Below are 26043 nucleotides of genomic sequence, written 5' to 3'. Positions count from 1 at the left end.
GTACTATATAACTGATTAAATCAACCAATATTAATCAATTATTTCTTAAGCCCACGTTGTTAGAAACAACAAATTCTATCCGTATCTATTGTTGAAAAATAGATAAGTGTACTTCTCCCTGTACTTTTTACCTTAACTTTGTTTTGTAAGTTTTTCCAAGACTGGTATGAAATATAGAATAAACATGATAAGTAAAGAAGTCCTAATTGAGTCGGGGAGTTTTGAGGTTAAATTGATAATCCCTTCTTTAACGTTGTTTTTTGGATTTTGCATTGTGTTTTCTGTCCACATCCATTGCACAGAGCACAACTTTTGCGAAGTATGCACATTTTCCCCTTAATTAGACAGGTTATCATAATATCAATTTGTATTGTAGGCCTATACTTCAAATCAACGCTAAGAGTCTGTCATTTCTTAAATCTGTCGTTAACTAAAAACTCAAGCCTGGCATTTTTTATGGTAGTTTTGTGATGCAGAGTCACACATGTTCATCGTCGCTTGGGCAACATGAACTCGTATTTACAAAATGTCAATGTTCAGGAGAGAAAAAAAAACAGAAAAAAAAAACAAGAAAAAACACGTCAGCCAAAGCACTATAAAAAATCAAGTATAACATGAAGTGGTGGCTTCATTTTGGGGGTATTCAAGACAGCTAAGATTCGTACAGGAGATAACATTGCTAATCATCTGACCATTGACCAAAAAAAAGTCATTTTCACCAAAATTTGATATGCAACGTTTTGCCACCGAATTGAATTTATAATGATCGGTGAAGCGACGGTGACAATTTCCGCTGAGTATTTCAGGCTCAGGAGCCTTGCCTGAATGGCACAGAGCTCTCTTCCTTTCTCGATCAGGATGGGCGATGCGTGGATGGCCTGTGCTTTGGTATGGGTGATCGGTAATGGACATTAATTTGTATTGTGATCCACGAGTATCCCCTCTATGTACCCTGGTTATGCTGGTCCCCTCCTCTCTTCCAGCCATTCCTACATTTTCACCACAGCAGGAGTACGGCGATTGAGCTTCCCACTGCAACACTCAGTGTAATGACTGGTGAAGTGTTAGCATTTGAGGTGGTACCAATCCTTGGTTCCTCTGTTTTACACCCAGATCGGTTCTCATTCAATGGATCTATCAAAGGAAAGATCATGATCTTTGGATAAAGATAGATTTGGTCGGTTGGTTGAGAATTATTCAACAATTCCATACAAACAGATAACAGAAAGCAGATAACATTACAACACTCATGAGAAATACAAGAAAACAAAATAATTGAAAAATATGATCGTATGATAACTATTAGACACGAGGTAGTACTTCAGGTACTTTTTTCCCTTAGTGTGACATCAATCCTGTTATTCGTTGTTTTGCCGGATGTTCTGGGGAAATGACGTGTTCTGCGGCTGTTAATATGAATGTCCATAACAAGATGACTTATGCCAAGAAGTTTCTCTCCCCTTGTTATACCACCAACACTGCCGACCCCCCCCCCCGGAAAAAAACAAAAAACAAAACCACCACCACCATAACAACAACATCAGAAACAGCTGTGACAAATAAACCATGCTCCTGGCCAAGAGTGAAATGGGAAAAATTCCAAACGATGCAATTCCTGATGAAGACGTCTTTCTCAAAACAGCCGTCAACTGTTTTCATATGATTTTTGTAGCTCTAAGGAATAGTTTCAATGACATTAATAAAAAACACATACGTGCTACCCGAGAAAAGTATGATTGTGAAAAAATAATTATATTAAACTCCGACTTTATTCTCACCTGAACTCTATACCTTCAAGTGTAATGTTACGGTTTCATTTTAGTTCACAAAGTAACAGGAGCCGGATATTATCATTGAAGTCCTCATCTGGAGGAATTTTTGTAATCGAAACATTGATAGTATATATCGTTACCGATGTGTGCATGTCTGCATATTTGTACGTATGCAGGTACACATGTTCGTTACAGTTCAAATGCCGAACAGGATATTTTCTTTTTATTCCACGCTATCAAATAAAAGTGATCCATAATCATTAATATTTCCCCTCAGATACGGACAAGGTATTTGGTGTTACATTCATTTTTTTTATCATGTCCATACAATAATGTATTAACACTAAGGTGCCAACAAGTGGAAGGAGAGACAAGAAAAAGAACAATTTTTTTTTAAAGCGATCGAATCTTTTAAGCTTAAAGGGACATTCCAGACGATTTTCATAATCTCACATTATGTAGTTCATAAATCAAAAGCTCCATGTATAGATTTGTGGAATTCATTCTGGCTCTTGACCAGAAAAAAAAAAAAACAAAAAACAAAAAAAACAAAAAAAAACAATACTTCCGAAAACATTATACAAATTACACTGAACAAGTATGATTACATAGAAGGCTCACATACTTCAGAAATGTAGCAGTGCAATTCCAATAGAATACCCCTCTCTTGCGAGTTCACCTGTGTATAATCTATGCATGCCTTCCTCTTTTGTTCTGCTTCCTTGAGCCCCAACTCATGCATTCTTATGGTGACCCTGCCATGGCATCATCCTTGATCATTGCAATTTGTTCTAAATTTCGAAAATAGTCATATTCTTCATCCCAACTATCATAAATTCTGAAACTCTATCCTAACTATAACTGACTTATAGTTATTAAAATTTAACAATCTGAAAATCATCCCGAGGTCTCCTAATAACCTGATAAGTACATTACCTCAATTAGAATAAGAAAACACGATGGTATGTTATCAATGCTTTTCCTTTTAGTTATGACTCGGAAATGAAGGATCATGAATGAGAAAGAGGAAATGATTATAAATGCATAAATTATAGTTGCAAATTCCTTACCAATCACTCTAAAATGATAAAGAAGCTGAGAAGACATGCCTTACACTGTCGTAAGACCATTGTAACAAATCCTTCTCTGCATAAGTTCTTTAAGATGAGAGATATTAAACTATAACATGAAACAATTAACGTATTATTATGCATATGATACATCCCTCACAGCAGTTAAGTACTACTACCGAGGAATTGAAATCATAAATCTAGTCTCTATTTCAATTTCATGTTTGTACACTTTTGAAACCACCACGTTCTTTCTCGACGCAACTCAACAACAACGACAAAAAAAGAAACTGCATATCTTAGAATTCCAGCTAGTCCCTTTTTCTCAGTCTTTTTTGAAGGATGAAAGTCAATGTTCATTCGTCAATTAATTGCCTGCGTGCTTAACCAATCTATTGTCCATAGGCATGTGTGTGAACATTTTGCACATTTGACTTATTGGCATTGAAAGGGTTTAACATTTATGATTATTCGAGAGTCTTACCTGCTGCCAATTCCTGACAGGCCGACCTTTTCACGACAGTTTCGTTTTCTACAGAATAAGCAGGAGGAAATCCGAAGCTAGTATGAGAATGTTCAGTAGGTAAAGGATTCTAGACTGATAACAAATCAGTTCAGTTCAGTTCAGTTCAGTTTTTATTTCTGCATTTCAAAATCAATACAAATCAACAAATCAACAAAATACTTACATAGTCATTTACAGAGCTAATATTCGTAACGTTTGGATCATACATACATTTTCTTTTTTCAAGAACGAATATCATACATAAAAGGAAGCAATAGGAAATGATAAAAATGAAATGCAGGGGACCATCATCATAAGCTAAGCTTGACGAGGAAGATGGCCCCAGGTAAAGAGATACATAAAGAAAATCTTGCCACTCACTGAGTGGGGGGTAATTGTGCGAAGGGCACAATAAAGAGATACATAAAGAAAATCTTGCCACTCACTGAATGGGAAGTAATTGTGAAAGAAGAGTAGACGTAGAAGTAAATGAAACAAGAGTAGACGAAAAAATATACTAATGTACAGTCACCACCTAAAACAATTCAAGGGATTATCCTGTCATCATGGAACAATTTCCTAGATAAAAGTAGTTCTGGTTGTTTGTTGTTATACTGTATCATATCATCATCAATGGCCATTTCATAATCTACTGATCTTACACTATTAGAATGTAGATAAGCTGTAATCAATAGTGCAAATGTATGTCTTTGCGTGTGTATGCTTGAGTCTGTGCGTTTTATATTTTGACTCACGTAATTTAACTGACCATGGCACGGACAATGTATTTGGTGTCACTGTTATGTCGAAACATAAGTCTCCAAACACCAACGTACAGACAGGTGAGAAAAAAAAAACAAAAACAACCACAGTATTTCTCAGATTAACTGATTGCTACAGGCAATATTAACTCAAATGAACTACTATAATGATATGTTAATGTCTAAGGTTATTATCTTGAATCTAATAAGTTAAGATAAAAGAACAAAAAATGTCACTTTTGCAGTAACGCATTATCCCTCTACAACAATGGAAAATCCGGAAAGTAGTAGTGTAATTTTGAATATTCAACAGATTTTCGAGGAAAAAAATACAAAAAAAAAAAAACGATCTGGATTGTTCGACTGAACTAATCACATGTCCGAATTAACTCGATGAGATGTCCAAGAGCATGCAATTCTAAGGGGTATCAAAGTTTTTTTTTTTTTTTTTTGATGAAATCGGTTTTGAAATGGCAGAGATATCCATAAACAAGGTGAAACAAAGAGATCCTAAGAAGGCGTGGCCTGTGGCCTTTTGTTATTTTCACTTTTTGGATTTCTCAGCCATTTGAAAACCAATTTTCATCAAATAAATCTTGAATCCTTCTTAAAATTACATGCTCTTTCATCTGTTCATATTCCATTAGAGGTTTCTCATTATTTTGATCCCCACCTCAACCAGTACTGTACAGTCCCTTTAATGAAACAAACAAATGTGACCCTGCACCTCAAAACAAACAAAAAGTCGCCAGACATGAATTTTTAGTTAAGACCATATTCTGAAAGAACAGACTTTAAGCTTTAAAATGATACATAAATCAAATGGCTCTCCTAACCTATCTAAATATTGTAAAGAAAGCACAAACTCAGGAAAAGTGTGAACTGAGAAAAGAGGCTCTGAAGTACAGTGTCTATTCAAGCGCTTAATCTTTACCAAACCGTGCTGGCTAGCTGTGCGATGAATGGAACAAAAAACAGGAAGTAAACCACCAGAGTAACAACAATGAAGGGATTATCAGATTAAACTGAAATTAAGCCTGCCTCATTAACACATTCTGTCCATAATCAATGTCAACTTTCAAAGCAGTAGCACTATCCTTTCAAAAGTTGTTAGAGTTGAAACTGAATAGTGTGGACAAGGTTTTTCAGAAATGAAAAAGGGATTCTAAAGACACACCTAATGTAAAAGAAGACCCGCTCTTTCAGAAATTATGAAAAAGTCAAGTTCGGCTAGGTTGACCCATTTCACTCATTTTCAGTCCTCACGCAAAATCAGTGTGTGCGACTTTATGTTTTTCTTCAATACATCCTCTAAATGATGTCTAGTTAAAAAAAAAGAATCTTCAATATTCATTGAATTGATTCCATTAAACTTCAAAATCTTAAAAAAAAAAAATGGTCTTACCGGTTTTTGCGAACAAACTCTTCATATATATATATATATATATATATATATATATATATATATATAAATATATATATATACTCCTAGATGGGTCATTTGGAAGACATTTCCATTTGTATTATATGCAAATTTATTAATACATGTTCAATGGCAGTTTACGCAATGGAGACACGAAAACTGTCTCCTTAATGACCAGTTGTCTCCCTAATGAAGACACTTCCCCCCAATATGTCTCCCTAAGGTGCCAACTAGGGATATATATATATATATATATATATATATATATGAAGAGTTTGTTCGCAAAAACCGATAAGTCCATATTTGCCAAATGGAGATATTTGCAATTAAAAGTCAAGAAAAATAAAGAGAATAATAAGAAAATTTTTGCTTCTTTTCACCATAACTTCAAAAATGTACCTTTATATGTAGTGACTTATATATAATTTAAAAGGTATTATTTTGTACTTTATGACAGAGACCGTAACTCAAAATCTTCAAAAATGGACTTATCGGTTTTTGCGAACAAACTCTTCATATATATATATATATATATATATATATATACAACTAATGTTTTCCATTTTTTAATCACGCCCCTATTCACAGCCCTCTACGCACACAGTGCCAAATTGCCTTTCAATAGTGAAGCTTGTGCAAATAATGTATTAAAGTTTACCGGTTTGTCTGGATACCTACTTTAACATGTCAAGAGATCACACAATTGTGACGTTTTGCTAGTTTTCTTTTATGGCTTTCAAAATGATACTGATGAATAATCACTCTTCCGCAATGACAGTGTAGACCATAAAGTTATTCCTGGCTGAACAACGTTAGCCAAAAAAAAAAAAGAAAAAAGAAAAGATAAATAAATAAATAGATAAAAATCAGTCAGAGAGTATGGCATGATTGCATAATTTCGATTTCATGGTATTTTATTCGTACAACTATAATATATTTATGACAAGCTGTGAGGTGATGACCGCATCAACTCCTCACTTTCAATATTCATACAGACTGCTCAAGAACTGCGTTGTGTAAATGAACACTTTTTTTTATCCAATTATGATGTAATTTTAAAAGTTGTGATATCAAAATTTTACTCTATCCCTTCAGACCAACTTCTCATTGGCCCGGAATTCTCCCACCAAAACGTTTACATCCGTCTTGGCATGCATTTTTTTTTTCTGTAGTTATTTATTGACTGTATGGTGTGTGTGTGTGTTTGCACTGAAAAGCTGACACTGATTTGAATTTTGTTTAGTTAGGTAGTCACAACAGGATACGTTGCATGTTACACCATGATCTACAGGCGGCTGGTCAAACTCACCATCGGGGCAGATAGAACAGCACTCTCCCTCGGGTCTTATAGGGTCTGTGCAGAAGGCAGGCCAACAGGGCTCTACGACGCACGTTGCTGTGGCATTGTCGCAGCTGCAAGTTGTACATTCGTCTAGCTTCCAGCTCTCCCCATGCAGGTAGGGCATTCCACTGTAGACGCACGGGAGTAGCGGTTCATAGCTACTAAAACCTTTTGAAGAGGAGTCTATCCTCGAAAAAGGATAGAGAATGAAAAATCCATTCAATTCCAAATTCAATCTATCGTGTCTGCAATAATATAGCAAGAGGAAAGTCATTCTTTAGTTTATAAGACCTCTCTGTGTCCTAGTCTGTTGAAAAAATTACAGTGAAGCACAAAGAAATTGGTCAAAGTCTTCTCCTGGAGGAGACAAAGTGTTAATAACCTCTCCTCTCTTTCTCCGCAAGTTCGAAGAGTTACAATTACTCACGTTTATGATTTATTTTGTATGTAGTCATGCTCAATACGATTTGCGAACGTCTTTCTTGTTTGTTCTTCCCCTGCATTGTAAGTGTATGAGTGCTTTTGATAAGCAATCTCATCAATTGCTTTATGTACGCAGACAGAACTGTGAACCCACTTACCTACCACAACATTATTCATTTTTATTTTAAATAATGTGAGATATTTCATTTTCCCCTCACCCTCAATATTGTATCAAAATTGGTCATTGGACATAGAGGGCAGCAGACAGGAAAAAAATGCCCTGTATGGTGTATGTTTATGAAGGATAGACGTACACGTGTGTCAATTTTGGGGTATTAAAGGGTTCACACCTGTAAGTGAAATGGAATGTCCCAGACCCCTTCACAAATTCGTACCAAAGATACCGAAATAAATGGGGAAAAAATGAAAATTGATAATACAGTTTGTCAAAAAAAAAAAAAAAATAACAGCTGCAGATATTGAATGTGAATTCCTCTACAAACTGCATTTTGGTTGGAAGATGAAAGCTTTTCTCATGGAATTTGAAGGGACTACATGGGTGAATGTACAGAATATAGGTAATTTTTTGAGTGAAAAAAAAAAACAACTGCAAACAAACAAACTCCTAGTCTAGTTTTGAGGACCCTTGGACAGATTTTGAGCTGAAGAATAGCCCTTGCAAATTTGATGGATAAAAGGGTATATCCCACTTACCCAAGTTAGTGAAGATATAGCACACCATTTCTCCCAGCTATTCTACTTTTTTTTTTTTTAATTTTGGAATTTACCACACGCCATTAGGGGAAGATATTTACCCGTATGAGCCATATAGAGGACGCATGTAATGCGTCCTAAGTCAACGGGAAGTATTCATCTCATCCAAGCTCTGCTGGTTTTATACGTTGATATATTCTGTCAAATCCCTTCTCCCCCCCCCCCCCACCCCAAACCCAATTCTGCTTGACTACAATTTGTTTTCTTATTTCATGTTCTTGTGGTACTGCATCTTAGTACATTAGTAGTCATTAGTATCACACAACTTGATTGTTGCTTTTTATTGTTTTTTTTTTTCTTTTTTGCTTGGGCTAACAATGAAACAGTTCAAAATACATCAAATTAATCTGCGCCAGTATTGGTTGTGTTATATACAGTGTATGTAGTAATCTACGTTTGTGCACAATTGGCCTGCCGTAGTTGTCTCGGCCACGGCAATAAACCAGATCCAAACCTCATCCGAATCGTCTACGGTTTCCCCTTTTATTTACTGGCGTGGTGGCAGCTGGATGCGAATTTAACGCCATTAATTTGCTCTACCCTAGTCCAAGAGAAAGGAGAATCTCGCCTGATATACGCAGGAGTAGGCGTTCTGTTGTAATTTACAGTGATAATTCGGGTGACGTATATAGTATTTGGGCGATTTATAGTGTGTAGTCCCATATAGTGATATGCACGTTGCATCAACAAAGCGATGCGCCGCCGTGGCCGGGTCCACCGGCTCCCCGTCGATGCAGCGACGCGCAGCCCCGGCCGCTGAGGCACCCAAGCGGGGGTGTCCCGCGGGCCAGCAGGTTGGCCTTGGCCAGCAATCCGCGTTGTCAGACGCGACAAAACGTGATCAACCTCCACACTTCCCTGCTACAGGGCAAGGGAATGATAATCAGGTCATACAGGTTGAAGTTCGAAGTGGCTCTGTCTGTAGTCTGATCAGTGAAACTGCAGCTGATATGCTTGGTTTAGAAATCCTTGTCGATGGGTCTGGATATGAGGATTACATTGATGTACCCCTTGGTCACTCGGGTGATCTTCCAGAGCTTGATATTGTTGGTATTGTTTCGTGTACATTATACCACAATGAGTGTGACCTGATGTTTAACGGTTTCGTTGTGGATGATCATGTGATGAATGACGGTGTCGATGTGCTCGCAGGTGCAGATTTCATGGAGCAAAATGATATTGCTGTTCGTCCCTCGAAAGGTCAGATTATGTTTGGCGATGATACTATGTACACTTATAGTGTCAGTGATCGATCCGCTGGCTATGATTCACGTAACAATCATCACGCACAAGCCGTTCATGTCAGTGTAATGGAGAAGGAGATACATGCGCATGATTACAATGAGTTTGAGTGTGAGATGGAAAGTACAGAGGATGCTGAAGCAGAGTGTAATTCACACAGCATGCGGCCTGAAGGTGTTGGTGTAGGCTTAATTGTGAAAGAGGCAAAAGTGCAAAATCCAGGGTTTGAATGTGAGATGTGGAATACAGAAGATGAAGTAATAGAGTATGTGTTACTGAATTATGATGATGGACAGAGTGAGATCACTGCTGTGGACAATGGTGATTGGTTTGAGTGTGAACAGAAATATGGGACAAATTCTGACTGTGATTCATGGACTTTTGTTCCTGCAGGTGTAGTTGGCATTGAAGTCTGTGGTGTTGAGAGTCCCAATATGGCCATTCCTTCCACTGAGCCAAGCTCTGTTACTCCCTCCACTGAGCCCTGCTCTGTTCCTCCCTTCATCGAGCACAGTTCCGTTCCTCCCTTCACTGAGCCCAGCTCTGTTCCTCCCTTCACTGAGCCTAGCTCCGTTCCTCCCTCCACTGAGCCCTGCTCTGTTCCTCCCTTCATTGAGCACAGCTCTGTTCCTCCCTTCCCTGAGCCCAGCTCTGTTCCTCCCTTCACTGAGCCTAGCTCTGGTCCTCCCTTCACTGAGCCCAGCTCTGTTCCTCCCTCCACTGAGCCCAGCTCTGGTCCTCCCTCCACTGAGCCCAGCTCTGATCCTCCCTCCGCTGAGCCCAGCTCTGGTCCTCCCTTCACTGAGCCCAGCTCTGTTCCTCCCTCCACTGAGCCCAGCTCTGGTCCTCCCTCCACTGAGCCCAGCTCTGATCCTCCCTCCGCTGAGCCCAGCTCTGTTTTTCCCTTCACTGAGCCTAGCTCTGTTACTGTCTTCACTGAGTCTAGCACAAACATTTTCATGGGCAATACAAACCCTCACGCTGACACTGACATTACATTCACAGACACTTCACACCAACCACAAGTGAATTCACTCATACACTCACAGTCTAACAACCAAGGTCAATACACGCCCTTTGACAATTGGTGTAATACCTACAATGATCCTCAAAGTCACAATGAGCAGTACCAGTTTGTGGTAGCTACCTTACCTCAAGGTTTCTCCAAGTTTCTCCCCAGTCAGACAGGTGAGGACGCTCTTCCTGTCACGGATCATGTCCCTCTACCCAAGGTGTCAACCCACATGGACATGCGTGTATTTGGCATTGATCGACATCATGCTAGTCATGGTTCTGCCTGTGTGGAGAAGACCACCGCGACATTCACCCATCAGCCAGTCGATGTCCTCAGTACTCGTTTGCAGGGTGAAGTACCATCTTCTACAGGTTCTCCGCCTGGCTACTACCTCACTCCTGATGATGCCTCTCCCTCCTACACGCCGCCAGACAGTGAACACCAGTTCATGGTGGTCTTCAGCGTGGTCACCAAAATCCAACCAGAGGGTTTTCCTGCCTACAACAATGCTGTTCGCCTCCGCCTCCCTATGGATGACGTTGGCCTCGCCGATCGTGACACACACCCGACCTGGAAGGCTCCACCATGGCACAACGGCCTGTGCCTGTCCCGTTTGTGGTCCGAAGGAGATCCCTCCCCCTCTCCCGATGATGGAGTCTCGCGTGCATTCTACCAGATGATCCCCACCGAACACTCATCTGATGATCCCCGAGCTCCTACCCATGGCTTCGCTGATGTGGGTATCATGGATGTCCTACTCCCCTGCGTGCTCCGGATCCCCCATCCCTCAGCACCCCCTGACTCCTCCCGCCCATCAGCGATAACCCGTGGTCCTCCCATGCCCCTGTCTCCTCCAGGTTAATTGGTCATTTCAGTTGTATTCTGTACCCATGTTTGTAGTGTGTATAAAGGCGCACAGTGTTAGGTGTGTATTTTTGTAATTCACATATTTCCACATGCATCAACTGTATGTATCGTACGTTTTTATACCCACCTTTTTGTCATTGCGATAGGTAAACTTACATTTTCTAAAATTCTTTGGGTATCATTTGATGTTTTGATCATTTTGTGAACCCCTTTTTTTCGTACAGTTTTCTGTTTTGATTTCTCGAGATCTGAATCTTTTTCAAGTAAAGGTTTTTGCCCTTTGGACTAAGGATGCAATGTGTGTTTTTGTAATTACCACTTTGGCTATCAGGCAGGAATATGGTGCCTTTTTGTTTTTAGTGTTCCTAGTATGGCAGCTATGTACCACACTGTATTTCATCTTATACCAGTATTTAACCAGACATGTAGATAGACTGGACATGTACGATTTTTGTCAGGGTTGATGTCAACATATCGCTGACTGTGTATGGCAATGCACAAGCCGTCTAGTTATTTTAATGCTTATTATTTCACCAGTTTCATTTTGACTCACAATAAGTTTGTTTTTGCAGCCTGTGCAAGTACATACAAGTATCTCATGCTGATGTCGTATTTAGCTAGCTATTATTTGTCACTTGTTTTTATTGATGGTCATAGAATGTATAGGACACATGAGTGGAATCTACTGGTATGTATGATTTTTTTAAAGACAGTACACTTTTGTATTTGTCTGTTCGCTTTTTCGGATACATATGTGGTATACTCATTTATTACTACAGGTATTGTATGTTGTTTTGTAAATATGGAGGATCAAAATTATGATAATTTTTTTTTTAATACTAATGTTGATAAATGGTGGCAAACTTCCCGGCTGCCTGATTACTGTCCATGGTAAATTAGACTCGTATGACCGTATACATTGTATGTTTCCAGTACAGTATTACAGATTTGTAGTGTTATCATGCCCATGCCCCTTATTAGCACAGTTTTGTTAATTTTTCCCACAAGATTGGCACATATATGTACAGCTTAAACATACTTACCGGCATGTATTTTTATATAGTGTGGTTGTCTGGATTGTTTATTCACTATTATTGAGCAGGATTGATTCATGAAAACAAAACAGTGTTTTCCAGGTCTGCCCTGGTTATGTTATAATTCATATCCAGTTATGTTTTTATAAGTACCATGTACATTGCACGTGCTCAACTTAGTGAGGAATTTCATGTTTTATTCAGATGACCATGTACAATGTATCGTTTATGTATCTGATTATGATATATACATGTATAGGGCTTTTCCAATTTTGTTATATTTTACTAGTGTCATGTTAGTGTAGTTAGTTAATTAATGGGGGAAGAGAAGATATTGGGATACAGTACACAATAGTGAGATTGTTGTGAAATGTGATTTGTGTTCAGTTGTTGTCAGAAATCTAGGAACAATATGATGTTGGTAATTGAGTGGAGTTTGGTGCAAATACAGTGTACCGGTAGTTTACATGAATATGATGATTTTGTGTTTTTTGTGAAAATCGTAAAGCAAGTCAAGTTACATTTGTGTGTCGATATACTTGTATGCAGAGGTTAAATGGGTAAGATTTTTGTTGGACATTGATAGTCTGTATGATCAATGTGTTTATGCATAAGGTTATCAATTGTTTGTTGACAGCGATAGAGTTTTGTTATTAACTACAGTATAGTGATTGTTATCACAGTGATGGGTGATATGCTAACTGTTCAGTTGTGGTTTTACTTAGTGATTAGTTTCAGTTTTTTTAGAGTGTTTGTAACAGAGGCAAGTTTTGAGGTTGTATAAACATATGATGATTGCTAATGGAAAGTAATGATTAAGCTGTCAGAGAACAGAGGAAGAAAGAAGAAGTCACGCCAGTATTGGTTGTGTTATATACAGTGTATGTAGTAATCTACGTTTGTGCACAATTGGCCTGCCGTAGTTGTCTCGGCCACGGCAATAAACCAGATCCAAACCTCATCCGAATCGTCTACGGTTTCCCCTTTTATTTACTGGCGCTGTTTGATAAATCAAAGTTTTTTACTGCACTTTGAAGGCAATGAGTTGATAATTTTTGGCTTTCTCTGCAGTCTTCTCGCTAAAAGATTTGCAAAAACAAATGTGAAAATATGACTTCTATTTCGCTGATAATTAGCTCTTTTTTCAGATTTGTTATTTCAATCGTGGAGCTGATTTGGATTTTAATACTGGTGTGATTTCATTGCAATGATTGCATTTTGTTTGTATTTTTATGTTTTATATCAGGACCTTGATGAAAAACAGGTCATGGTGAATTAGTAATCGTGAATAAATATGTTATCATAAAAAATACATACATATTCAACTTTACGAACTGATTCTCGAAACATGGTCAACGTGCACACACAATATGGGAGCGGTATTTATTAGGAATGTACTTTGCAAGATACATGATGATGCATTTATGACGTTTGACCACTTATAAGCACAGAGATGATTTTTTTTTTTCTCACGAAGTAGTTGTTATTTCATGAAATTATGTTCGTGACATGGACTAACCATGTGCATAATATGGGACAGATATGGCATGTTGCTCTTGAGCTATTTTATACCAAAGTTGAAGAAAGAACGAACGATAATGAAATACGACAAAGAAAAGTATAGAAATTTAAATGAAACGATTGAGGTTCGAGGGGAGAATGACACGTTACTATTACAAAGAAAGAGGAATAAAGTAAGAATTCAATAAAGACAAAGACATAGCAGAAGCTAGCATGGAACACCTAATCCTTGAATTTTAATTCCGACGCACACCCAATTGAGCGGCACCACTATGATACGTATTCTGCCCTACTTTGGCAAAAGGAAGCAAGTGACATCGAGTACAAATGCTTCAAATAAAGAAACAATTGTTTTGGGTAGGCCCTTCAACATGGAAATTTGACATGAGAAACAATGTTGGTATTCGTGCACGTTATGATGCATTTATGACAATTCGACGAATTTTGATAGCAAACATGAAAAATCTGACAAAATTAAGCATATGACAATCATATCATGAGCTTGTAACTTGCTTCCTTTTGCCATCGATTTTGTGCACTTGCTTCCTTTCCACCCAAATATCTCAGAAATGGGCCAAAATTGTAACTTTTGGATTTTTCAGTTAAATACAGCATGCCTCAAATATGTAAAATTAATAAAAAAGACAATATCCATAAATATGTCATTTGCTTCCTTCTGCCAAAGTAGGGCGATATTGTGTATTTCGCCATATCTGCCCTAAGTTTCGATATCAACGAGGTGATGACTCCGTCCAATTAAAATTCTGAGGTGAAAATTGGCCAAGGATAAGTGAGGTACCTTCAAGTAAAGTTTATGTTTGATGATGTTATTTTGCCCTTTCCCTTTCTCTTCATTTCATAAAAAAAAATTAATATGCGTTTTCGTTTCGCGCGATTCAACGTTTCATGAAATGATATTTACAACACGTCAGCCTTCAACATAACAATGTAAAGAAAAAGCGGGGTGTATTGTCCAACCTAACGAGCTAAAATGGAATCAAAATCAGCGGCTTGAGGACATAATTCCAATGCATATCGTCATGACACATGCGCGCGGAATTTCAACATTGACGTTATAACGTCATATTGAGTCGCATTGACTTCAATCTTGAACATTGATCAAGTGATCCAGATGACCTATAACGTAAGCCAATAAAAAAAAAAAATGAAAGAAAATGTATACATTTGCTGTGTACAGATAAATTTCATTAAAATGAAATGATAGACCTTGTACTATATGACATGTAAATTTCGGTGAAAAAAAAAATCGTTTAGGGGATATGATCGATAACGTGAGTTCAGTTAAGACGTCAACCTGAAGTCAGGGATGACGGTCACGTTGATAGATTAGATCCGTCGTTTTTTTTTTGTTTTTTTTTGTTTTTTTTTAGCTAACATATACGTAAGATTCGGGGAGGCATGGAGAAGAAATAGAAGAAGAACAAAATATCAGTATATACGTAGGCCCTATAGAAGGTGATCTGAGAGGTCACTTGGCTCACCTTATTCGTACTAACCAGTGCCGTATATAAAGAGAGTCTGTCCAACTCTGCTTCCGACCTATGAGATTTGAAGCCTGTGATTGGTCAAAAGCTGGTCCCGTGATCTTTCTGAGCCATGTCGTTACCAAAGTCAATCACGCGGGGGCAAGCATTGCTCACCCGCAGTGCCCATTGTTCATTAGGCGCAGTAACGCGCTAATATTGCTTGCTTTTGGGAGGTCCAGAGTTTGTCACGGTGCAGTGGGGATGATTGTCATTGCCGTTGTTTACTTTTTATACTAGAAAGAGATATCTAAATATAAGGCCAAGTAAAAAAAGAAAGCAGTTTCTCGTCCGGGTTTTTTAAGCAAGGCGATGAGGGAGGTCCTTACTATTTGATATCTTGCTATTTTTTCGAGGATTGTCAAAATGAAAGTAACATGTGTTTCTCGTCCGGTAATTCTGAGAAAGGTAACGAGAGAGGGCTTTACTATTTTCTATATCCAATTTATGAAATGAAATATCACTCTGGTATAGCTGTGTTATGAGAGACCAGGTCCCAAGTGTATGTCTTGCCAGCACTCTGTGCATTTTCAAACAAATAGATATAAATATGATAAAGTACCATACTTGAAATGAAACTTCATGCATGCAGAAATACATTTGCTTTTCCTTTCCACTACAGATGTCAAGGGAAAATGATCATCTTAATACTGGTATTTAGTGTTGTAATGGCATTTCTGATACCAGTGTACTTGCAATTCTGATGTATTGTGCTATTAATTGAAACAGGTATAAAACAATCTATCAACAAATGTACGACTGAAATGAATTCCATGATATTCAAAACACTGCAGTGCTGTATTTATCATTGGTGTTTGTGACTTTTTGTGTCCACACAGCTGCGCTGTAGGCCTATCTGCATCTCTTCACAGCACATATTTATTGTAGCACATTCAACTGGAAACTGGCTGGTACAATTGCAGATGGATGTCAAAATGATACTGATATGGCATTATAGCATTAAACATTTAAAGATGTTTCTTCATGTTCTAAAAAGACATTTGATAATCACTCATCATTTGGATGATGAATGATTCAATCACACGATACAGGTAATATACGACTCACGGCCGTGTCCATGAATTTACATCGTAAAGAAAAGTATCCCGCAGAAATACGAGACAAACCAGAATCCGTGGAAAAGTTATTTATTTTGTAGATACACCCATTTAATAATTCTACATTTGCTGGAAAAGCGCATTCATTTTCTCTTCAAAATAGAATACATCGCCGTCAGATGCAACGTTACAGAGCAGAGTGTTTGGGCCTCTACACATTCGAATGTGTTCATGCGTGCGAGCAGACAGCTGACAGACCAGGGGGATGGGGACCCTGACAGCTACAGACACGCATACGCGGCCGGCACGGCCACTGCACTGGCACCGTACCTTCCGACACTGCACACACATGCACATAGTCACAATGACATGAAAATGTATACATACAAACTCGATACAATCCTCACAAGCATTTGTACAGTACAATTCATCCGCTTAAAATATGAGAAACGGGGAAAAATACGAACAATGCGTGAAATATGCGTGGAATATCAGCGACTGTTCGCAAAAAATGTTGCCGCTATCGCGTTCACGACGTACCGAGTGCGCTGTACATCACAGCCCAGGCCCGCGCGCCCATCCAACTACAGTGTACTGTACTGTTCGACTGCTTTGTGGGTCATTCCTTCTTGCCGAGCTCGCAGTGTGATACAGAAGCTACAGCTGTAACAGTTCGAGGACGCAAGGCGTATTTAGAAATGAGAAATGACGATTGGTAGGTGAATTGTCGATATTTTTTTTTTCGGCGGCCGAAAAAATAGTAAATATCAAAAAAGTCGATGCGGCAACTGAAATTCGATGCGGGCGGGGAGCGGGCTGGGACGAGAATAATGAATTTCTTGGTATTTTCAGCGCCATTTTGAAAATAGTAAATAGTAAAAAAATCGATGCGGCGGCCGAAATCGATGCGCGCGAGGACGAGAAACTGGTTTCTTATTTTACTTGGCCTAATACCGCGATAAACTGAAGATTCGTAACATCTTCCTGCGCAGCATGGCGTTTCGCCAAACGACCGGGCTCAAGTGTATTGACGCACAGCTTTCCGACAAATCGAAAAGGAAGGTATAGTGGGAAATCAGAGAGCGACGGGATTTATCAAGCAGATCCAAAAGGAAGGAAAACTGTGGGAAATCAGAGTGCGACCGGAAAACTGGTTAGCGAGCAACACCTCGTTTTTGTGCCAGGTGCGATTCATTATACAGGCCATAAGATCAATGTCAGGTATAATGTTGAAATTCTACTATCTATTGTTGAAATATTAGTACACAGTTCATCCATACCTTGGAGATTACCCAAAGCATACAATACTAAACACGGTGTTTGCATGCCACCATTACTAAACAATCATATGGCTCGTAGGGAAAAATTTTGGCTATGATGGTCAAAGGTCAAGTTGCTACTTATGTTGTGTTTTGTCAGAATTTCATTATCATTCTTGTACCTGTTCCTCTGTTTTTGATAAAGTTTTGCAAGTTCTTATGCACGACCTTGATGAAAAGCAGTTTCAAAGTTTCTGATAGCAGGCATTTTATCGTTTTGAAATAAATAAATAAATCAAATCAAATCAAAGTCAAATCAAGTGCAAATACTAAAATGGAAGTATTTTCCCAATATTGTTTGTTTAATAGTCTCTCAGAGTAGGGCCTGTTGTCTTAAGAATATATTGGTCAAAGTAAAAATGCTCACATTCCTTAAAACTTGCTCTCTACGAGTCTTTCACAATAAAAGTCCATCCAATTACTATTGTTTAAGGAAAGTAAACACGCGACGCATTCAATTTTTCCATTTTCCCAAGTATGTGAAACTGTCGTGTAACATTGTTCCGACGTACTCTAAACCTGTTAAGAGAACAATGTGATATGGCTGAGGTATAACAGTCGCAATTAGGACATTTTCATTTGTTTGTTTGTTTTTTAAGTACTTACTTCATATCTATGCAATGGTCATGGTCATATAGTTCATATTTGGTGCGAATGTCACTAAGGATATCCCTCATTATGTAATCTAGTTACTTGTGATTTCAATAGTTCAATTTCATGTCTTTCTTTTTAAATTGTTTTTAAACAATTTGAGATCATTTTACATAACTTAATACGCACTTGCCGATGACGTTGTCACGTTGTACATGTGCATTGTACATAAGTGTATTCTTTACGAATTACTACACACGTTGTAACGACTCTGGGTTTGATGGAATTTCCGTTCCTATATAATGAGAAAAAAAATACTAACATTGTAAGTATCTTTCAACAATATCTAGCATATCAAATTACAATTTTTATTGTGTACATTCAAATCAACTTCATCACAAATAATAACATCGTGTCCATTTTGTAACTTGTGAATGTCTGGTATTCACTAATAAAGGTACGGATATTCAACATGTCATGCAACGTGCACTGGGCTTCGTCTCGTGCATGTTGCACATTCGAGTGCGCTGCATTTCCACTATTATTCTTGACACTCTCACCTCTGTACCACGACACCAATATTTGTGTGCAAAGCTTCATAAGCGTTCTGCTTGAAAAATTAGGAACTCTTTCGCTCCTTGATATTTCCCCAATCAATCCCAGTAATAAACTGATACCATGGCACCGCAGTTTTTGAGCCATGAAATAATGTGACTTGCACATTTACTAAAGGCCGATGTGCGCGACAAATTTCATGATCATTGCCCGAAAAATGTGGAAATACCTCGATTACCGAGAGCTATTCGGCGATGTATGGCAATAATATGCCGTTACCACAGCAACGCAGTTTCCCTTGCATTAAAAGAAGGCATCGCGAATGGCAACACCAATAATTATGCGTCGGCTAAACGTCGTGAGCATTGCCAAAAACTTGAAAAGACTTGCAACGCACCGATTTTATACCGCGAGCGATGGACTTATCGGCTTTTGCAACAAAACGAGAAGTAGACTTGTCGATTTACAAAAAAAAAAAAAAAAAGATATCACATTTTCCTTTATGTGTAGATTTCTAAAAATTGAACCTTCTATTGCGTAGGTTACTGACATTATGATCTCTACTTCATCTGCCTTCTACGGTAACAGAGTGTTACGAAAAATTGTAATTTAAAAGAATTTAACAAAATGGACCTATCGGTTTTTGCGTTCAAACACTTCGGATCAAACTTATATATATATATATATATATATGCCTGTGTGTGTGTGCGTGTGTGTGTGTGTGTCACACATAAACACATTATGGCTTCTGATCAATGGAGCAAAGAGAATTAAGGGTTTTGGGACGAATACCGAACTAAGGTTTTCAATAGCTCAATCAGTAGAGACCCGGTCTAGTAATCCGGAGGTCTCGGGGTTCGAATCTCGATGAAAACCCGTTTTTTTGTTTTTTTGTTTTTGCTGAAAGTTTTCACTATTTATCATTTGTTTCCGGTCAGCTTTCCCTGTCTTTGTTTCAATATATATTACAAAAAAAGGAAGAAAAATCTGCATCGCTTCGGCGATCATTCGCATTTATTCCAAAGTTGATTTACATCCTTTGGATTTATGTGAGGGTAATGTGTGTGTGTGTGTGTGTGTGTGTGTGTGTGTGTGTGTGTGCGTGTGTGTATGTGTGTGTGTGTGTGTGTGTGTGTGTGTGTGTGTGTGTATGTGTGTGTGTGTGTGTGTGTGTGTGTGTGTGCGTGTGTGTGTGTGTGTGTGGCACACGTACACACACTATGGCTTCTGACCAAACGAACAAAGATGATTAAGGGTTATGGGACGAACACTTAACTAGCGCTTTCAAGTTCTCCGGTTCGAATCCCGATGAAAACTCATTTTCTTTGATAGTTCAAAGTTGTATATAATTATAATATATGACCGAGCATCACAAAAGGAACAAAAAATCGCCAGCACAGATTTTCTGTGAGGACTGAAAGCAGGTGAAATGGGTCAAACTAACCAATTTTGAGTTTTTCATATTTTCTAGAAGAGCAATTCTTCTTCTACAGTATGTTATTTAAAGAGTGGGATCATAAAACAAAAAGGAACTTGTGCTTTCAGCAGTTTTTCTCAAACACTTGCTGGTGGAATAAGCTACGAATACGTGTTTTTCATAGCGCCCTCTTTTTATTTCCTGACTCTTTATGTGCTATGGTAGGAAGCCCCTGTGTGCCACATTATTTTGAGACACCAAAGTAGCCATGCTTTGAGAAAACATCCTGTTTTTCAAATCCTTGTAACTTCTTTAGATTTCCGTTAAGCTGGACATTAGTGAGCAGAGTTGTAGAAAAAATACAAAGCTTACCTTTGACGAAAATGTTGTGACAAATCGATGATTGCCTTTTTTAGAAATGTTCAATTGCTATATTACAGTAAAGACATGACTTTTGCACACAAGCCACTGACAAAAACTAAGAATTTACACGTAAATCTATAAAGGAACACCGCTTGATAATCAATCACCACATAAAATGGAAGCTTTATGTGAGACGAACGAAAGCTGGAGAAAAGCTTCCAGGTATTTGACAATACATCGGTTTGAATTGGTTTGTGGGTTTGAACAAAATTTAAGAAATTGGCACGCCGTCAACTGAATCGGACGTGCGAACGTGGCACATAAAGAGTTAAAAAACCCTGTCCATACTCATGACTTTCCAATCCAATAATTTTGAAAGAGTGATGCTACTGCATTGAAAATTGCCATTAATATTCCACAAAATGTGTGAATGACGTATGCTAATTTACAGCTTAATATGTTAATCCCTTCATTGCTGTTGCTCCGATGGTCAACATGTTGTTTTGTTTTTTTGTTTTGTTTTTTGTTTTTTGTTTTTTTGGTCCCACCGCTAGCACGGGGTGGTAAAGATTATTCGCTTGAATAGACCCTGTACTTTAGAGCCTGTTTTCACAAATCACACTTCCCAGGTTGTGTCATTTCTATCCAATATTTACAGTGTAGATAGGGTAGGAGAGTTAATTGGAATTGAGTTATACCCAATTTCAAAGTTTACAGTCTGCCCTTTCAAAATCTGTTCTTAACTTCTTCTTCTTCTTCTTCTTCTTCTTCTTCTTCTTTTTCGTGATGCAGGATTCCCTAATCTATACAATATTGAAAGCGATAATGTATCCTGATACGTATAGCATTAGAGTTCTGTTGTGGAATAGACGCTAACCATGAATGTTTTAATTCGCGAAGAGAAGATTTATTACCTTCATAATAGAAATTGTAGAGAGCAGTGCTTACACGAAAAATATCATTCCAAACACTACCAAATCAACAACACTTATCAACACGAAATCTATGCTTTCGTCAAGTTGGGAATAAGAAGCAAAGTTTTGAAGTGTGATCTTACCGCTTGAAGAAGACAAACTCTCTCTCATTGCGGCGCATGATATGATGTTTTGAGCTAACAGAAGTACAGTAATCTCCAGCAAGCTTAGTTTCCACGACATTTCAGGCAGTATTTTTCGTGCCATTCTGTAATCTTCACAGCGTGACCTAAATAAAAATATATATTTTGTTTGGTAGGCAGCGCCAATGACATACGTGTTGCCCGCCCAATCTGTCAGAGTGTTTATGGGCGCTGTAGTGTGCGGGCCACGCCAAGCTTTTCTAAGCTCACTTCACTACCCGGAAATGTGTATGAGATGAGGGTTTGTTCTATGAGGACACGTGACCTATTATACAAATAGTGCATGCTCTATGATGCACTATACTGGATTAGAGAACGACAAATACTAAATTATCCCGAGTGCTGTTTTGTTTCACCGAGGCCGCAGGCCGATGTGAATAGAACTGCACGAGGGATAATTTAGTATTTGGAGTTCTATAGTCCAGAACTGGTGCATCAACAGGACATGCACTACTTGTTATAGTATATAGGTCCCTCGACCTACATGTATTTTCCGTAGGTCTAGGCCCTAATTTGATCGAACAAGACCATTCTGAAGTAAATTCATTTTCACACAACAATAGATATATAATGTAGAGCCTACTCTTAAATGAATCCACAAGGATTAGAACAAATGGTGCACATGGTCATGGGAAAGTGCATACCATTTGGTTTTCTTATGTTTCCATCAGTAGACTTTACTGTTAAATACATTTCGAAGGGCCAGAACAGAAAATTGATGCTGGAGCACATGAAGAGTTTTGTTTGCAAAAACCGATAAGTCCATTTTTGAAGATTTTGAAGTAAGATCATAAAGTACAAAATAATATCTTTTTAATGATATATTGGTCACTACATAAAATTAATATAAAGGTTAATTTTTGAAGTTATGGTAAAAAGAAGCAAAAATGTTCTTATTATTCTCTTTATTTTTTTTTTACCCTTAATCGCAAATATCTCCATTTGGCAAATATGGACTTATCGGTGTTCGCAAACAAACTCTTCATATAAAATAAGAACTAAACGATTGATTCGCAGTCATTCTCCGGATACGTCTGTATTGTAGGTGCATACACTGGTTTTACATGCCTTTCCAATATCATATGGCAAACAAGTCTGCAGGGTGAGCATGTTATGATTAATGAATATTTTTACTGTCATGCCACTATCATGCCACCATTATGTCCCAAATGACACCTATGAATGACTCTTATCCAAAAGGTCACGACTTCCCTAACAGTTGTTGTTTTTGTTTTCATTTTTCATGGATTCAAGGTCTGTAAATATGAAATAAAGAATAACACGAAGTGCGTTTAACAGTTTTAAAATATATCTATTTATCCAGCCGAAACTAAATTACCTGTTTTCCACCTAGGAGAGAAACAGAATATAAAACTTTGTTAATTAATGTTTCTAGGTTTAATAGGGTAAAGCGGATATTCTTCTAAAAGTGGATGCCACTGATTTTAAAATCTCCGTTAGTCCAACTGTTATACATTGAGGAATGTCCCAGTATACATTAAATAGAACCTGAAATTAAAAACCCGTGACCTCAAAAGAAGTATATCCGCATGTGTCACGATGTGACTGAGAGGGCGAGTGTTGAATGCGTGAGACTCCTTTGTTCAGGTAAGCCATCAAGTGGGAAATGGGGACAGCAGGCGTAAACAACATAGAAATTCAGAATCGGGCAAGCCAGGTGGAGAGAAGTGGTCAGTGAGAAAGGACAGTGTAGAAGAAAGAGGGAAGTCCAGGGGCGTCAGGGTAGAATAGTTAACTTAGAAAGGGAGAGTTGGTAGGAAAGAATAGATATTTAGTTAGGAGGAGATATAGTGTGGATTGATAGGTTTAAAGCAAAAAGGGACAATTGGCTGGAAAGAAAAGGGACATGTAATAAAAAAGGGAAAGCTAGTTGGAACCAGTTTAAGCACTGTAGAGGGTGGAGTTGTATTACAGGTGATAAGGAAAGTAAATTTGGAGGGAAAAATCAGTTGGATCTGAACATCTGTCAGAGCAGGTCATGCTCTTCTAACTCACTGGTGATAGTAGAGAGGTAGCTGATCGGCCTACAGCGCAGCGCTGTGCAGGCAGGAGAGTCGTGGCACAGCGGCCCTACGCATGAAGGCAGGGCACGCGCAAGACACGCTAGAGACACTGACAACAGCTGAAGTCTCCTCCTCACCATTACTTCAGGGTCTGAACACTCAAAAATGAATACTCAAAATGGAACAATCCGGATTTCGGCCTAAACATTCAACCTCCACGGCACTGATTAAAGTAACCGATGAATGGTTGAAGTCTTTGGATAACGGATTATACACTGGTGCAGCTTTTGTAGATTTGCAAAAAGCTTTTGATATGATCAACCCTAAATGTCTGCTGCATAAACTTTTCACAATAGGTATTAACGGCCCCACCCTTAAATGGTTTGAAAATTATTTATCTGACAGAAAAATAGTAACTAGTATAGGAAATTGTACCTCTGAAGAACTGGATATTAAGCTCGGTGTGCCACAGGGATCGATATTGGGTCCATTGTTGTTTATCATATTTATTAACGACTTACCTTCCATATTTGATTCATGTAATGTGCATTTATATGCGGATGATACCGTTATTTATTTTTCTCACAAAGACCCACAAAAAGTACAAACAATATTGAATAAGGAACTATTTGTATTAGATAGTTGGATGTGTAAGAACAAATTGAAAATTAATTATGATAAAACTGTGAGTATGTTAATGGGTAATCGATATATGTTGAAAAGACATAATAGTTTGGATTTAAGTATAAAAGGATATGAAATTAATCAGGTTAAAAGTTTGAAGTATTTAGGATTGTACATTGATGATGAACTCAGATGGGACGTTCATGTAAATTATCTGTGTGAAAAAGTAGGCCGTATGATTCCCTTCCTTCGTCGTTTGACATATTTCATAAACAGAAATTCTTTGAATTTGATATATCGCAACGTTATTCTTCCTCATTTGGATTATGCAAATGTTATTTGGGAGTCTTCTTGTGAAAAACATATAAATCAATTGCAAAAACTGCAAAATAGAGCAGGAAGAATTATTCTGAAGGTTAATCCTAAATTACATTTTTCTGTCAGGTTAATACATGATATATTACAGTGGGAAACGTTAAAATCCCGTCAAAAATTTCATGTCGGAGTAATGATTTTCAAGATTTTGAATGATTTAACACCTACCTATTTACACGAAAATATATTCTATTCCCCCAAACCCTACCAATTTCGGTACTATAGCCTCAGCCTTCCAAAACCTCGGACAAACTTTTGCAAACGTGCATTTTTCTACAGGGGAGCCAAACTATATAACAGCCTTCCCCATGCTGTCCGTGACTGCAAGTCACTGAAGGATTTTAAACGGTCCCTTTTTGAATTGGTTTAATTTCATCTGTGTAAACATATCTATATATATATATATATATATATATATATATATATATATATATATATATATATATACTTTTGTCTGATACACGAGAAATTTATCTACACTTTTCAATAAAGCGTACTTTGCCCTGAGATTTTGTATGATTATTGCATTATAAATTTTCATGAGACTACAAATGTATTATAATGTTGTATTTATATAATTATGTAATCTTCTATTCTTTTTTTTTTCTTTTCCATAACCCTTTATAACTGGTCCCCATGGAAGACCAGCGGCACCAGAAAAGTGCAGCTGATTATGGGCTATCCAGCCGTTATCTCTCTATATAATCCTACTGTACATTCTATTTCTTCATTTTTTTTGTTTGTATATCGATGATGTGTCACATTATTCATTTGCTATGTATGTATGCTTCATTTTTATGCATGATGTATCATTTTCCCTGTACTGTATATGTTGTCTTTTATATCTGTATGTATGTTTATGACGGAAATAAAACAAACAAACAAACAAACAAACAATCTCGATGGCATTGCTATATCTCAACGGCATCTCGGTTATCGTGAGGGCAATTCCCGCTACCCGGACAGAATTCCCGTAACTCGGTAATCCTCCGGTGCACGCGGTGGCATCTTTGTCGACACGACAATTCCTGCTAGCCGGACGACATCCTCGATATTGTAATTATCTTGGAAGCCTACTCGGTCGTAGTGTGCGGGGTCCAGTCTTACGACTGGTCTTAAGACCCAGCTTGGCTTAAGACTTTAAGACCAGTCTGATCGTGTAGTGTGCCGTGGCCTTTATCAACATCAACGACCGGGGAGAACTATTAGAGGGATTGACCGATCAGCGCGAACTTCCGGTGTCGCAACTCTATCTACCCGCTCTGTGTTTGGTCGTTGACGAGTTTAACAACATGTTAAAAATACTA

General features: G+C 38.0%; 1 protein-coding gene across 1 annotated transcript; it reads right to left on the bottom strand.

Annotated features, from left to right (window-relative positions):
- Positions 1-813: 813 nt before the first annotated feature.
- On the bottom strand, positions 814-21777 carry LOC140247030 (cysteine-rich motor neuron 1 protein-like). Its single transcript, XM_072326330.1, has 4 exons — positions 21654-21777; positions 6841-7056; positions 3327-3374; positions 814-1134 (listed from the first exon to the last, which is right to left on the bottom strand). Exons 1-4 carry the CDS (start codon positions 21775-21777, stop codon positions 998-1000), a joined length of 525 nt encoding a protein of 174 aa, XP_072182431.1. The 3' UTR covers positions 814-997.
- Between the last annotated feature and the right edge of the window lie 4266 nt (positions 21778-26043).

Source organism: Diadema setosum, chromosome 3, assembly GCF_964275005.1.
Source record: "Diadema setosum chromosome 3, eeDiaSeto1, whole genome shotgun sequence".
NCBI classification, from domain to species: domain Eukaryota; kingdom Metazoa; phylum Echinodermata; class Echinoidea; order Diadematoida; family Diadematidae; genus Diadema; species Diadema setosum.
Note: the sequence above shows the minus strand (reverse complement) of the source record. Positions and strands in the feature narration are given on the sequence as shown.